Below are 16302 nucleotides of genomic sequence, written 5' to 3'. Positions count from 1 at the left end.
CACGTAGCTAAAGTGACCATTGAACCTAGGGTTTGGTCAGATCATGCTCCGGTCTTGTTAGTTTTCCGCCAGCCCCTAATTAAGTCTGGTAGGCACTTTTAGCAGATAGACGAGCGGGTGTTATTAGATGCTGTTTTGCAGGAACAACTGAGTAAGGATTTTCATGAATATTTTGAATTTAATGATAATGGAGCAGTGAGTCCAGTTGTTCTCTGGGAAGGGTTTAAGGCCTTTGCGAGGGGGCAGTGTATTTCTCGAATTGCTTATAGTGCTCGAACACGTAATGCTCGTAGAGTGCAACTTCTATCACATTTAGGTGAATTAGAGTGACTCCTCTGAGGGTATCTGTCTCATACTACTATCACTAGACAGCTTGCTGACTGTCAGAGAAGGTTACAGGAATTGGATTTAGAGACCATAGCGAATTCACTGCATCACATGCAGCAGGAGTTTTTTGAAGGAAACAATAAAGCTGGGCGTCTGCTGGCAGCCAAACTTCGGAAACAGAGAGATCGGAATATGATATTGCAGGTTAGGGCTCCCAGGGGAGAGGTGGCATCAGGTGATGCTAGGATTGGTTCAGTTTTTGTACGATATTATTTTCAACTTTATGGGGTGGGGTCTGGGATATCGAATCGGGAGGTAGAGGCGTATTTAGATTGTCAGTCTTTCGCAATTATCTGAGGAGGCCCCAAATGCCTTGTTGTCTCCTGTCACTAGTGAGGAGGTATATATGGTGATTGATCAGCTCCCGTTAGGGAAGGCCCCCAGGCTTAGGTGGTTTTTCAAACTTGTTTTATAAGAAATTTGCCTCTCAGCTGGCAGGCCCTTTGGCTTCATATTTTAATTCTTTATTAGCTGAGTCTCACCTCCCTCTATTCGTTAGGCTGGAGTGGCTTTGCTTCTTAAGCCTGGGAAGGACCCCCTTAGCTGTAGTTCCTACCAGCCTATCTCTCTATTAGGGGTTGATTATAAGCTTCTTACTAGGATATTGGCAGGACGGCTACAACGATATCTCCCCGAACTGATCCATGGTGATCAGTCTGGCTTTATTCAGGGTCGGCAACCTAAAGATAATATTCGATGCTTGTTGGATTTGGTCAGTTTGGCTCGCCGAAATAACATACAGGTGGTGGTCTTAAGCGTAGATGCAGAGAAGGCTTTTCACCAAGTTTCGTGGCTATTTATGATGGGGACGTTACATCAATTTGGTCTCTCTGGAAATTTTATGCAGTGGTTATCTCTTATTTATGATTCTCCAGTGGCGAGCCTTCGGGTCAATGGGACATATATGGAATTTTTTTCGATTTTAAAGGCACCAGGCAGAGATGTCCGTTAACACCGCTGATGCTTACGTTAACCATAGAGCCGTTGGCCCAAAGGTACGGGAGTGTGATGACGTGGGGATTCGTGTGGGTAGACAGGAGCATAAAATTATGCTTTATGCAGATACTTATTTTGTCCTAACTGGTAGTGTTAGCCACCTGGGAACAAATGACTTGTCCAGTAATACCCCACTTGCAGTACAGAGAGCTTTTCAGGAGCTGGGGGAGGGGTTAAAACCTTTGGTACAAACAATAGCTTTTTCTGAAGTACTACCTACCTTAGGAAAGGGAGAGAAAAGATTGCGAAGTACTCAAAATTTCAATAGCTGGCTCAAAGCCAGGTGTCACAAATAGAGCTGTGTCCCCATCCCCACCCCGTCCCCGCGAACTCTGTCACTATCCACAGAAGCCTTGCTGTTTAACCACACTTGAGATTTACCTTTGGGTTTAAAAAGCAAAATCATGTGCATGTAAGGACTGCATACATGAATTAAAACAAATGCCCTTAAAATGTAATAATACTGGACTGGTCTGGCAAGCAATAATGAAAGAGTGATGAAATATTAATTCACATAATAATGAGCACTCATTTTTCTAATCATTCTACAACTCCAAGCTCATTTAATTCTTTTCTCACTATACAAAACAGGGAACCACAGAAAAACTGAAATAGAGATCTCCCCCAAGAAAGCCAGGTGAACACTGGTAGAAACAGAAATGTATTTTCTCCTGCACTCTGCAAAATACAAAAATAGAAAAGACGTACATTTCACAAAGCAGGCACATCTCCATCCTTAAAATGTATTAAATAAAAATATTTCTTTTCTACCTTTGTTGTCCAAGCACTTTATTTTTCTAATTGGGCTGGTCCCAGTCTCTTTTCGACTTTCCACGTGTTCGTCTTCTCTAAATTCTTTTCCACGTTAGCGTTTCCATTTCTTCTCTTCTCCTCTTGGCTTTGTCCTTTCCTTCTCTACATCTGTCTGGCAGTGACCTTTCATTTCATGTCTCCCCCCCCCCCCCCATATTTGTGTTTATCCCCCTTTCTCTCACCTTAGTCTCTGTTTCACTTCTCATCTACCTACTAGCTTTTACCATTGCTCCCTCTGTCTCTCACTTAATATCCAGTCTCCTAAACCCCTATCTTTTTTCACCCACTTCCTTAGCCCTCATTTCCATCCTATTAGCCCTCATCTACCCTCCACTGGATCTATTCACCCTATCAGTCCCCAGCGCCATCCGTTTTTCTCTTTCATTCCCTTCCTTCCAAGGCCCTATACCCCATACCCTTTCTTCCTCTTCCCCCTTGCCAAGGTCGTGTCACTCTCCCTCCCTCTCTTCTTCCTTCCCTCCAAGGTCCGGTGTCACTTTCCCTCCCTCTCCCCCTCCACGAAGTCTGGTGTTGCTTTCCCTCCATACCACCCCGCCCCCCCCCCCCCACAAGGTCTGGTGTCGCTTTCACTCCCCCCCTCCCCACAAGGTGTGGTGTCACTTTCATTTCCCCCCCTCCCCACAAGGTCTGGTGTCGCTTTCCCTCCCCCTCCCATCTTCGGTATCACTCTCCCAATCTTCCTGCCTCCCCCCCCACACACACACACACATACACAGGGTCGGTGTCACTTTCCCTCCCTCCGGTCTTGCTCGCTCTCCCACCCCCGCCGCTGCCGCCATCGGGTCCTGTATCGCATTCTCCCTCCCCCCCCCCCCCCCTGCAAGCTCTGGTGTCACTCCTGCACCTCTCCCCTGTGCTTACGCTGCAGCCTTTCCATCTTCCGGACTGCCAGCAACGTTAACAATGTAAGCACGCTGCCTTCGTGCACCGGGAAGCCTTCTGTTTGCAGCGAACGGAAATAGGAAGTTGCAATAGAGAGAAGGCTTCCGGGCTGCGCTAAGGCAGCGTGCTTACATTGCTAACGCTGCTGGCAGCCCGGAAGATGGTAAGGCTGCAGCGGGAGCACAGCAGAGAGGTGCAGGTGTGACACCAGAGCTTACAGAGGGGGAGGGAGATACAGGACCAGACAGCGGTGGGGGGGGGGGGAGGGGGAGGGGGAGGGAGAGCAAGCGAACGACACCGGACTTGGAAGGAAGGGAGGGAGGATGAGAAAGAGGTAGGCGTCTGTTGTACTGCAGGTGCGGGGGTTATTACTGCTTCTGCGGGGCGGGGAAATAACCTCTTTTTGCTCCTGCGGTAAAAGTTTGAAAATTTTCCCCATTCCTGCAGTTTTACTGCGGATTACTGCAGTTTTCGCCATCCCCAGTTTTGTTTCCTCTTAAATACTTTTTCTTCCTTTCTTCATTATCTTAATTATAATTACCCTTCCTACCTAATGAATATGCATCTTTCCAGAATATTCTGTTTCCTGTTATGATGAATCATGTTCCAACACGTTCCATCAAATTCTATCATTCCCTTAAATTGATAGTTAGGGCCTGTCATGTACATAAGCATAAGTTTTCATTAGATAATGGGTAAAGTTGCCCTGTTACTACCCCCACCCTTGTGCTATGGCTACAATTTTACCCACACCCACTTCTCCTTTTGATTGTTTATCTAGATACAGCAGGTGTCCTTAGTCATAGGAGTCTCTGTCTTAGTTGCTGACCAGCAAATTATCACAAGTTAGCATAGGCCAAATGTCAAACCACAACCTTAAAAGGGTAGTTTTCAGAAAAAGCACATTATAGCTCTCTTGCAACTCTTGTCTACTCCCAGCTCAAGAAAAGCAAAATAGCTAAATATGTATGGTTTGCACCTTTTCATACCAATTTCATCATACCAAATTCTCACCACTGCCTCAAAGGATAATACCACCTAAGAATAGATGGTTCACAGTAGGCTCAGGCAGGCTTCGTTATGTGACACAGAAGCATCCGTCCTCACAAGTGTTGCCCCTACAGAATTCTTTTGCTCCACTACAGCACTGTGATGTTCCTGAAAATAAAACTGAGGCAAAAGAAAAAGCAAGGAAGGTGGAACAAAAAGATATGAAGGTACCCAAAGAGAAAAGACACCCCCAAATCACTAAAACCGAAACACATACTAGGAAATGTAGATGGAAAGCGATGACCACAAATGCTCACAGTCTAAACAATAAAGTTCATGACCTTCAAGCCCTGATGTTGGAGGCAGACTAGGACATAGTTGCAGTCACAGAGACATGGCTCAATGGTTCCCATGAATGGGATGCAAACATACCAGGCTATAATCTTTTTAGGAAGGATAGAGAGGGGCGTAAAGGTGGAGGAGTAGCTCTGTATGTGAGAAATGATATCACAGCGATTGAAATGACAGGGAACTGGGGAAAGGAAGAAGCGATATGGATCACCTTAAAAAGAGAGGATAGAACCTCTGTCCACATGGGTGTTGTCTACAGACCCCCGACACAATTGGAGGAACTAGATAATAATCTGATCGCTGATATTCAAAAGTTGGGGAAGAAAAGAGAGGTGCTGTTGTTGGGAGATTTCAATCTGCCGGATATAGATTGGAAGGTTCCATCTGCGGAATCGGAAAGAAGTAGAGAGATCATGGATGCTTTTCAAAGTGCTTTGCTCAGACACATGGTGACGGAACCCACAAGGGAGGGAGCGACGCTAGATCTGGTACTCACAAATGGGGATAGTGTGCCAAATGTCCGAGTGGGTGCCCACCAGGGCAGCAGTGACCATCAAACGGTTTGGTTTGATATGACAGCTGAAAAGGAGGGTGGCCACTCAAAACTGAAAGTCCTGGATTTCAAGCGTGCTGACTTTAGTAAAATGGGGGAATACCTGAGGAAGGAGCTGATGGGCTTGGAGAACATATGAGAAGTGGAAGGGCAGTGGTCCAGGCTGAAAGAAACTATAAATAGGGCCACAAACTTCTATGTAAGGAGAGTAAATAAAAGCAAGAGAAAAAGGAAACCGATATGGTTCTCCACGCAAGTGGCTGAGAAAATAAAGGCTAAAGAGTTGGCGTTCCAGAAATACAGAAAAACTCAAAAAGAGGAACACGGAGAGGAATACCGAATGAAACTGAAGGAAGCCAAAAGAGAGATACGTCTGGCGAAAGCGCGTGCGGAAGAACAAATGGCTAGAAAGGTAAGGAGGGGTGACAAAAGTTTCTTCAGGTATATTAGTGAAAGGAGGAAGACTAGAAAGGGAATTGTGAGACTGAAAGATGCTGCGAACCGCTATGTAGAAAATGATGAAGAAAAGGCAAATTTGCTAAATAGATACTTTTGTTCTGTTTTCACAGAAGAAAATCCTGGAGAAGGACCAAGATGGACTGACAAAAGTACATGTGAGAGTGGAGTGGATTTAGCACCGTTCACGGAAGAGAGTGTGTATGAACAACTAGGAAACCTAAAGGTGGACAAAGCCATGGGACTGGACGGGATCCATCCCAGAATATTGAGGGAGCTCAGAGAGGTTCTGGCGGGTCCTCTTAAAGATTTGTTTAATAAATCCTTGGAGACGGGAGAGGTTCCGTGCGATTGGAGAACGGCGGAGGTGGTCCCTCTTCACAAAAGTGGTGATAAGGAAGAAGCTGGAAACTACAGGCCGGTAAGCCTCACTTCGGTTATTGGAAAAGTAATGGAAGCGATGCTAAAGGACAGGATAGTGAATTTTCTGGAAGCCAATAAGTTGCAAGATCCGAAACAACATGGTTTTACCAAAGGGAAATCGTGTCAAGCGAATCTCATTGAATTCTTTGACTGGGTGACTGGAGAATTGAATCAAGGACGTGCTATGGACGTAATCTACTTAGATTTCAGCAAAACTTTTGACACGGTTCCCCACAGGAGGCTCTTGAATAAACTGGACAGGCTGAAGATAGGACCTGAAGTGGTGAACGGGATTAGGAACTGGTTGACGGACAGAAACCAGAGGGTGGTGGTGAATGGAATTCGCTCGGAGGAGGGGAAGGTAGTGGAGTGCCTCAGGGATCAGTGCTGGGGCCAATTCTGTTCAATATATTTGTGAGTGACATTGCCGAAGGGTTAGAAGGTAAAGTTTGCCTTTTTGCGGACGATACTAAGATTTGCAACAGAGTGGACACCGGGGAGGGAGTGGAGAACATGAAAAAGGATCTGCAGAAGCTAGAAGAATGGTCTAAGGTTTGGCAATTAAAATTATCAATAGAAATCAAACAAAATAAAACATGGAAAAGAAAATAAGATGATACCTTTTTTATTGGACATAACTTAATACATTTCTTGATTAGCTTTCGAAGGTTGCCCTTCTTCTAGTGGACTAACATGGCTACCACACTCCTCTACTCGCAATTAAAATTCAATGCAAAGAAATACAAAGTGATGCACTTAGAGAGTAGAAATCCACGGGAGAAGTATGTGTTAGGCAGGGAGAGTCTGATAGTTACGGAAGGGGAGAGGGATCTTGGGGTGATAGTATCTGAGGATCTGAAGGCGACGAAACAGTGTGACAAGGTGGTGGCCGTGGCCAGAAGGTTGCTAGGCTGTATAGAAAGAGGTGTGACCAGCAGAAGAAAAGAGGTGTTGATGCCCCTGTATAAGTCGTTGGTTAGGCCCCACCTGGAGTATTGTGTTCAGTTCTGGAGGCCGTACCTTGCTAAGGATGTAAAAAAAAATGGAAGTGCTGCAAAGAAAAGCTACGAGAATGGTATGGGATTTGCGTTACAAGACGTATGAGGAGAGACTTGCGGACCTGAACATGTGTACCCTGGAGGAAAGGAGAAACAGGGGTGATATGATACAGACGTTCAAATATTTGAAAGGTATCAATCTGCAAACGAACCTTTTCCGGAGATGGGAGGGCGGTAGAACGAGAGGACATAATATGAGAATGAAGGGGGGCAGACTCAAGAAAAATGTCAGGAAGTATTTTTTCACGGAGAGAGTGGTAGATACTTGGAATGCCCTCCCGCGGGAGGTGGTGGAGATGAAAACGGTAGCGGAATTCAAGCATGCGTGGGATAAACATAAAGAATCCTGTGCAGAGGGAATGGATCCTCAGAAGCTTAGCCGAGATTGGGAGGCGGGGCTGGTGTTTGGGTGGTGGGGCTAGTTCTGGGCAAGATTTCTACGGCCTGTGTCCTGAAAATGGCAGACACAAATCAAGGTAAAGTATACACAAGAAGTAGCACATATGAGTTTATCTTGTTGATCAGACTAGATGGACCGTGCATGTTTTTTCTGCCGTCATCTACTATGTTACTATGTAGTTTACCGCAATTTCCCGCTCCTGTGTCATTTTCTAGTCACAAAGAATGTTTTAGGTACATAGGAGGATGGGGTAATACAGGGAAAAACAAATGACTATATTGTAATGACAGGCTGCATCTCACTGTGGCAGGAATTTCATGGATAGGCCGCATTAGTGCTGTAAAAATGAATGTGCTCCCAAGATTCCTTTATCTGTTTGCTTGTCTTCCATTGCGGACTCCTAAAAGTTTCTTACTTAAACTCCAACAGAAAGTATTTCATTATGTCTGGCGACATAAACCTCCGCGAGTATGTCTGGCTTGAATGCATGCTGATCGGGAACAGGGAGGAATGGGGTTCCTAACTTTGCTCAATATTCCATTAACACAGTTGCGTATGTGGATGGAATCAACGCCTTATAGTATGGCTTGTATACTTGCTGAATGGTATGCCACTAGACGGGCGCTGTTTCCAAAGCAGTATTATTTTTTTTTATACTCCCATTTTATATTCTTCGGGGTTTTTAGCGCCTAATCTGTTGGGAGTGTTTAATAGATGGGAAACTAAGGGGTTACGAATTTTGGGACAACTGTTAGTGAAAGATGTTTTTATCCCCTTTGAAGTTCTGAAGAAAAGATATGAGTTACTTGAGGCTGATTATTTTTCATATTGTCAACTGTGGGATTTATAAAAAAAAAAGTACTGCTGGATTAGCGACAGGGGGGACCAGGCTGTATTAAAGCTCTTTAAACTGGGGGTGGGGGAGGGATTGATCTCTAGATTATATAAAGCTTTGTTATATAGCAAACCTATCACTCATAAGTATGAACACCTTCCGAAACTTAGTGCAATCCACAGTACTTATACACGCAGACTATTGCAACAGTGTTTTCCTAGGATGCAAGACTCTAATCCTCAAGAGACTTCAGACTACCCAAAATACGGCGGCCAGATTTATCTTTGGTAAGTCAAGATTCAACAGCGCAACACTTCCTCGAGAGAGGCTTCATTGGCTCCCCATCAGGGAAAGAATAAATTTTAAAGTTCACACTATGATTAATAAGATTATATATAGAGAATCCCCCAACTACATGAACAACCTTATCGACCTCCCAGCCAGAAATAGACCATCGTCATCTCGTACCCACCTCAATTTATACCTCCTCAATTTCAAAGGTATTAAATACAAGACCTTCTATGCATCCGGTTTCTCCTTCTTGTGTAGCCAGCTTTGGAACGCTTTGCCAAGATCCATCCGAACAATCAATGGCCATCTACCCTTCAGGAAAATGCAGAAGACAGCTTACCCGAATGACCCTACTTAACATTTAAATCCTTCCTCTTAATCTCGGTCCTGATGATTATTATACCTTAGTCTATATATCCCAATCTCCTTATACCCTTATCTTTCCCTCTCCATCCTTTACCCTTTATCTTCTCCTCTCCATCCCTTTATCTTCTCCTCTCCATCCCTCCTCTCCTCACCTCACCCAATCTCTTTTCCTTTTGATTATCCTTTCCTTTGCTTGCCCCTCTACATGTTTAACTTTTTATCCTCAAAACCCCACTCACTGCTTATAATATTCTCCTTCAAGATTTTGTAATTGTAATTATATTTACTATGTAAGCCGCATTGAGCCTGCAATATGTGGGAAAGCGCAGGGTACAAATGTAATAAATAAATAAGCATAAGTGGAAAGTGCTTTTGGGAGTACCTTTATCTGTCTCGCAGTGACAATTGATTTACGCAAGACTTACTAAAGTTACAATTGCTTCAAATTATATAGAGCCTAGACTGAAGATGCTCTTTCAGTGGTATTATACATCAGCACGATTGAAAAAGATTTTCAACTCTGGTTCTGGCCTCTGCTGGAGAGATTGTGGATTAGAGGGGATTTTCGAGCATGTTTGGTGGACTTGCCCTAAAGTGCAGAAGTACTGGGAGATGGTGTCACAGTTCTTATAACTGTTGTTGGGGGTAACATGTTTGCCTTCCATACTTAGTTTTTTGCTGAATGGTTCTTCTCCTTCAGACATTGTGGACATTACTGGATTGACTCATATGGTGGTTACTGCTGCGAGGTTATGCTTGGCATCTGCCTGGAAAAAAACAAGTGCCCAGCAGGGACCAGTTGATGGCGAAATTGGACTATCTTTATTTAATGTCAAAGCTAACTGCCATTAAAGATGGTCACATGGGTTCCTTCTACAGAGTGTGGACTCCATATAGACGAATGTTAGGCCTTAGTTAACATTAGGTTGTGTGAATTTGGGGGGGAGGGTGGAATAGTGGGAAATTCGAAATGTGTGATTTGGAGTAAAAGTTGGCATTCAGCCTGTGTACACATAGTTATCAATAAAGTTTATTGAACATTTAAAAAAAATACTGTGCACATCCTAGAAGATAAATCCCAAAAAACTTAGCTTTCACTTGTTTAAAGAGTCCATAGAAACATGAAGAGCATCTTTCAGTCCCTTCAGGAACATCAGTTTCACTGAGCTCCACAATTAGTTTTTTCTTACCACTTCTTTTTTTCCAGTTGTTAGGGTTAAGGAGCAATTGAGCACCCCACCTGGGTGGTTGAGATTTTAGTTTTTCATTTAAATTGTAGTGCAGCCTTATTCATACTTCACTGACAATACATATGTAGATAAAATATGATTTGATAATCAGCATTTAGTGATACTTTTACCTTTTCCCCATTGTTGAAATAATTTAATAGAAATTAGTGTGGGGGTCCTTATGGCTCAGAGAGATCTGTTTGTGCTTCAGCTCAATGAAATTGATGTTCCTGAAGTGAGTTAAAGACACTCTTCATGTTTCTATGGACTCTTTAAAACAAGTGAAAGCTAAGTTTTGGGGGGATTTATTTTCTAAGCTGTGCACATTATTTTTAAACTATTTTTGCTTTGTTAATACCTTTTTGTTATTTAAAAAATACATGGGTTCAGTGGGCTGTGATGGGGCTAGCACTTTAGTATAATAACGGGGTTTTTTAAGTGGTAATTGTTTCTCCACAATTGGAGTTGTTTTTTTACCACCACTTTTTCCAGTTGTTAGAAAACCAGTGATAGTAGCATATATTGGGGGTTAAGAAGCAATTCAGCACCCCCACCCCCACCAGGCGGTTGAGGTTTAGTTTTTAATTTAAATTGTAGTGCAGCCTTATTCATGCTTCACTGACAATATGTATATAGATAAAATTTTATTTGATAACTATGAGGTTCTTTTACTAAGCCACGGTAAAAAGTGGCCTGTGGTAGTGTGGGCACATGTTTTTGGCCACAGTGATGCTGGGCCTTCTTTTTTTTTTTTTTTTTTTACTGCGGCTGGGAAGAAAGACTTTTTTTTAATGGGGGCAGTAAATGGTTGGGCGCTACAATTAAAAGTAGCATGCAGCTGTTTACTGTCTGAGCCCTTGCCACCACCCATTGACTTAGCAGTAAGGGCTCACGTGCTACACTCATGCAGTGTACACCAATGTGGACACGCTGCCGATTAGCACTGGGAACACACACACACTCCCGCAGTAGAAAATTGAAAAATATTTTCTACTGTGGGAAACAGCGCACGCCAACTTCGAAATTACCGTCAAGTGGGAGTTCTAACTAGGTGGTAGTGTCGATTTGGCGCATGCTACATGCGCTGTAACCCTACTGTTGCTGTGTAAAAGGACCCCTATGTAAGGTGTCCTATTTTTTGTGAACACCATGTAGATCTAGGTAAATTGCTGTATGTTTTCTTCATTGTTTATCTAGAATGATTGTTTGAAGGCCTTATTCCCCACTCATTAACATATTTGTGTAGCAGAGACATTTTAAAGATATTGTTGAATTTCAAAGATTTTCTTTTCAGCCAGACAGCAATTAGCACATTTATGTCCTGTGTTTTTTGTGTTTTTGCAGAATGCACTACTCTAGTAAATAAAGAACACCTGGATCTTGTCAGGAGTAACTTGTTCAGAAACTGGAAAACATGTGCACGCAAACTGGGCTTGACTGAGCCAGAAATTGATGAAATAGACCACGATTATGAGAGGGACGGTTTGAGAGAAAAGGTTTACCAAATGATGTACAAATGGACCATGAAGGAAGGCTCTAAAAATACCACTGTGGGAAAGCTGGCAAAAGCCCTCTATGATTGCCAAAGGACAGACCTACTGAATTCTTTGATAATCCTAACTCATGGACAAGCTGCATTGGAGATATTAGACTAGAAAACTGTATGAGATGTGTTTGAGGGTTCTCTGCAGCTTTTGCAGAGCAACATGAAAATAATCCAAAGATCAAAATGTGCATTAACCTTTGACCTCTAAATGTCATTTCTCTAATGGTCCAATTGATCAAAATTTTCAAACCAATGTGGGGACTTGACTATAACTAAAATATACAGAGTGTCCCAGACATTAACATTACAGCAGGAAAATCGAATCCAAAATCTACCATATTTTTTATTTTTTCATACATTTTTGGGGATCATCAGATCTTAGTGCAACTCACTCCATTAGAACAGCTTGTTCTTTCTTCATATTGAAAAACATGGTTGCGGTGCAAATCCTCATTAGATCACCCTTATTTTTTATATTTGTGGCATATATCTTATATATAACAAATCGTGATTATTCTTAGAACCTATGGTGTAGCACAACACAGCACTTATCTTATCTGGTTGGCGACAATATTTAGTAGCAGGAGAACCTCCACCGACATGGCCAGGTTTCATAAAAAAACTTCCTCGGGGAAGAGTTTCTCAAAGCATATGTGTCCTGTACTCCTGAGGATTTGCACTGCAACCATGTTTTTCAATATGAAGAAAGAACAAGCTGTTCTAATGGTGTGAGTTGCACTAAGATCTGATGATCCCCAAAAATTTATGAAAAAATAAAAAAATATGATAGATTTTGGATTCGATTAATGTCTGTATATTTTAGTTTATTTCTCTAATGGTGACATAAATCATGATTGTCTTGGCATATGGACTCAGTTTCTACGGGTCTTATTACACTTTTTACAATATCACTTAGAATTTCCCTCTTGGATCAGAATCTTAGATTGATACTCTATTCTGTTCGATTTTGCACTTTTAACTCCTCTTATCGCTTCAAAAAGAATTATTAAAAGCTGCTTAAGTCAGCTAGGTAGCCTTGTATAGCTGAAATGATGTATTTTAGGCGTTTAAGACTCTTAATTTTCTATAAATTGTAGTAAGTTTACATATAATACACTTTTTAAACTTTATTTTGTGATGAAACATACAAAATGGACTTTCTTTTATAATGGCTTGTTGATGCTTTGGAAATGGAGGGGGGGGTTACAGATGGCATACTTGTTGCAATTTTAATGCTAGTGTGAAAAATCTCGAGCTGGTAGCTGAAGACCCGGTGATGATGTCATCCTCCTGCAGATATAATCTCAGGTGTGTCTTACTTCATTTTTATGTTTGATCATGTTTATTGACAACAGTTGCATCAAAATACATCACAGATGTGAGCGAAAACTTGCAAACCAATACAGCAATGTTGGATTTAAGTTATACAAAGAAAACATTACCCACCCCGAACTCCAACTGAAATAAGTCCCACCTACCCACCCCCTTCCCCACTTGTGAGCTATTTAAATGTTCAAAATATAACTTCGTGCCCTGGAGGGCATAGTTAACCACAAAGGTTCCCATAACTCGCGAAACTCCTCTCCCTCCACGCTGTCCAACGATTTCACCCTGCATCTATCAAGCCTCATTTGCTGTATCATCTGTGCTCGCCAACACGTCAGCGGTGGCATCATGTCTGACCGCCAGGATTTCAGAATCGTAGTGATCCCAAATAAAATTGCCCACTGTACGTATCTTTTGAACCCTTTTGGTGGCGTCCCTGTAAATAGTATCAGTGGGTCACACACCACCGAGCACCCCCATTGTCTCTGTAGTGAGTAAAGAACAGCACCCCAAAATAGTTGTACCCGTGGGCAAAGCCAAAACATGTGTCCTAGGGTGGCTGACCCACTTCCACATCTTGCGCAAGTCCCATTACATGATTCAGTTATTCGGGCTACCCTCTTTGGCACCATATAGGTTCTCATGAAAAATCTATATAACCTCTCACACTGAGGGACCGATAGATGCATCCTATATATATGCTCCCTAGGAACCTCCTGCCAGTATCTGGTGTAATTGTACAGCCTAATTCCTCTGTCCAACATTTGGTCACCCATACATAATCTATTTCTTGGGTAGTGTCTTTTAATTGTTGATGGTGAAACCGCAGGGGAACTGAGCCCTGCGCCCCTAGAGAGTAGTTCTCCGTGAGTACATCTATCACATCCTCGGTTAGGTCTGTCCACTGTAAAGAAGACACATAGTGTTTTAATTGGGCATAGGCAAAATAGTGCGACCTAGGGATGCCAAACTCTTCTGTAAGGGTATCGAGCATTTTAATCTGCCCCTCCTCGTTAACTACCTGCGAAAAGTAAATGACTCCTCTTGCTCTCCATTGACTAAAAACACTGGTGCCCATCCCTGGAGGGAAGTCTGGATTATTGCAAATGGAGAGCAGTGGAGTAACCTTCGCGTTACAATTATGTCTCCAAGATCCAAGATGGCGACTTTGTGACTGACGCTAACAGACGCGCTTTGAGACGGGCTCCAGCGGATCCTGAAAGAGCGTTCTTACCTGCCGGATAGATGGGTAAGAGGAGAGGGAAAGTCAGGGAGATTCCCTCTCTCCCTGGCGGGAAACCTCCGCTCCAACAGCCGACGCTCGAGCAGTTTGGAATCGCGTCTGGCTCGGCGATGTTTTCAACTCCCGTTGCTGGAGTCAGCTCATTGGAGCTGACCGACAGTGCCGACGGGGCTTCTTTGAGCCCTGTTTTTCGTGCAGCGCCCCCCCCAACCAGGAAGTGAGAGTCTTCAGGGGAGTCCTGGCGCTTCAGCTCCTGGAGGTGTAGGGAGCGTACAGGGAGGGAACCTGCCTGCAGCCGGTTCAACAGCTGAACGCTTGAACATACCAGAGAAAAGTACAGCTCCTGTTGTGGTTTCCTCAACTGTGAGTATCCTGGAACAAGCGATTAAAGCACCTATCCCGGTTTTTGAGGGGAATTTTGGAAAACCTGCTGTAGTGACTTTAGAGTCACTTTGGGATCTGAACTCCACGACCCTCTCAACTTTACAATCAGTGATTAAAAAAAATTCTGAAACTATTAAGGTTTTGGCTGAGACTGCACTAAAACAATTGCAAATTAATGATGTCCATTCTGCTGAAGTGAAAAATCTTTCTGCTAAACTTGAGAAAGTGGAACTGGTAGAACAATCGTTGATTAAAGAAAGAAACTTTGCTTCTAGACGCATGGAATATGTGGAAAACCAGTCCAAGAGACTTAATCTACGTATTATAAATTTTCCAAAATCACCTTTAATTTCTCCTGTACAAATGGTTAAGAAATATTTGGTGGAGATTTTGGGGATGCCCGACACTTCATTGCCACCTATTACAAGAGCATATTATCTTCAATTTACTGGTAAAACACCAGAAAATTTGAACCCTCAAGATTCAATGAACTTGACGGCATTCCTGGAATCATCATTAGAAGTAGTTACACAAAGAACCACATTGTTGGTAACATTTGCCTTGGAGTTAGATAGAGATGCAGTACTCAGGTTATCTTTGAGACACTTGAATTCTTTATTTTTGGGTTCAAAAGTTAGGGTTTTCCCAGACTTGTCTAGGGAAACCCAAAAAAGACTTAAATTATTTCTTGTATTGCGTCCAAGAGTTTTAGCCCTTGGAGCAAATTTTTTGTTGAAATTTCCTTGTGTTTGTAGGATATTATTGCAAGCAAAACAGTATCAGTTTTTTGAACCCAAACAATTGGAGGATTTTCTAAAAAGTAGAGAGGATATAAATGTGAAAGTTTAGACCTGAATATAACACTGTATAGCAACTTGGAGTAAACGGCCAGAGCTTGGCGCAGTCTTTGGTTTATTAGGTATGAGGATAAATCTAGCTACCGTGTTTCCCTGAAAATAAGACACTGTCTTATATTAATTTTTGCTCCCAACGATGTGCTAGGTCTTATTTTCAGGGGATGTCTTATTCAGGAGTAGTAGGGGGACTGTGGCGGTCGGGAACAGTATTGAAGTGGGGGGCGGTAGGAGTAGGCCGTGGCTCGCCTATCTGCCCACAGTGACCGCAGGACTCGAGCGGAGCAGAGCCGCCCTGGCTGGGCTGGGAATGAGGAGGGGTATGACCTAGGGAAGGTAATGGAATGTGGGGCCGGGCTGCTCTGACTAAGGGTCTCGGGAGGTTGTGAGAGGGCTTAGGGCGCAGGATCATCCCTACCGTATTACAAACGTTAAAAAAAATTCTACGGTAGCTCCATTCCCCGTTGGTGGCACTTTATGCGCTCCTCCTGTACATTAACAACACTTTCCATCTTTCTAGTCTGACTTAGCCCTTGGGCGATGGCGCAGCGCCGATAGGGCTCGGTTACTCATTTTCTTTTATTATTTCTGCAAGGGGGATGTTTCTTTTCTTTCCGGGCTCACTTACCGGTAGTTGATCTTCTCAAAAGCGTGATGGAGGATGATTTTCCACCTCAGTCTTGTTTCTTGCATTTCTTTTATGTTATTTCATCTTTGGGTTGCAGTGAAAAAAAATTAAGGTTTCTGTGTCCATGTCCCATCGGGGCCAAACAAAAACTTTGCTAGGTCTTACTTTCGGGGGAGGCCTTATATTTATCAATTCAGCAAAACCTCTACTAGGTCTTATTTTCAGTGGATGTCTTATTTTCGGGGAAACAGGGTATTAGAGTTAGAATTA

General features: G+C 43.0%; 1 protein-coding gene across 2 annotated transcripts in view; it reads left to right on the top strand.

Annotated features, from left to right (window-relative positions):
- The window catches only part of RIPK1 (receptor interacting serine/threonine kinase 1), a 273536-nt gene extending 257978 nt beyond the window's left edge, over window positions 1–15558 (top strand). For both annotated transcript variants that reach the window (XM_030210928.1, XM_030210923.1), the window contains one exon: window positions 11396–15558. In XM_030210928.1, the coding sequence (XP_030066788.1) occupies window positions 11396–11706 (311 nt within the window). In that variant the 3' untranslated portion in view covers window positions 11707–15558. The remainder of the gene's footprint in view (window positions 1–11395) is intronic.
- Window positions 15559–16302: the final 744 nt, after the last annotated feature.

Source organism: Microcaecilia unicolor, chromosome 1 (genome assembly GCF_901765095.1).
Source record: "Microcaecilia unicolor chromosome 1, aMicUni1.1, whole genome shotgun sequence".
In the NCBI taxonomy this organism is placed as follows: Eukaryota; Metazoa; Chordata; class Amphibia; order Gymnophiona; family Siphonopidae; genus Microcaecilia; species Microcaecilia unicolor.
Note: the sequence above shows the minus strand (reverse complement) of the source record. Positions and strands in the feature narration are given on the sequence as shown.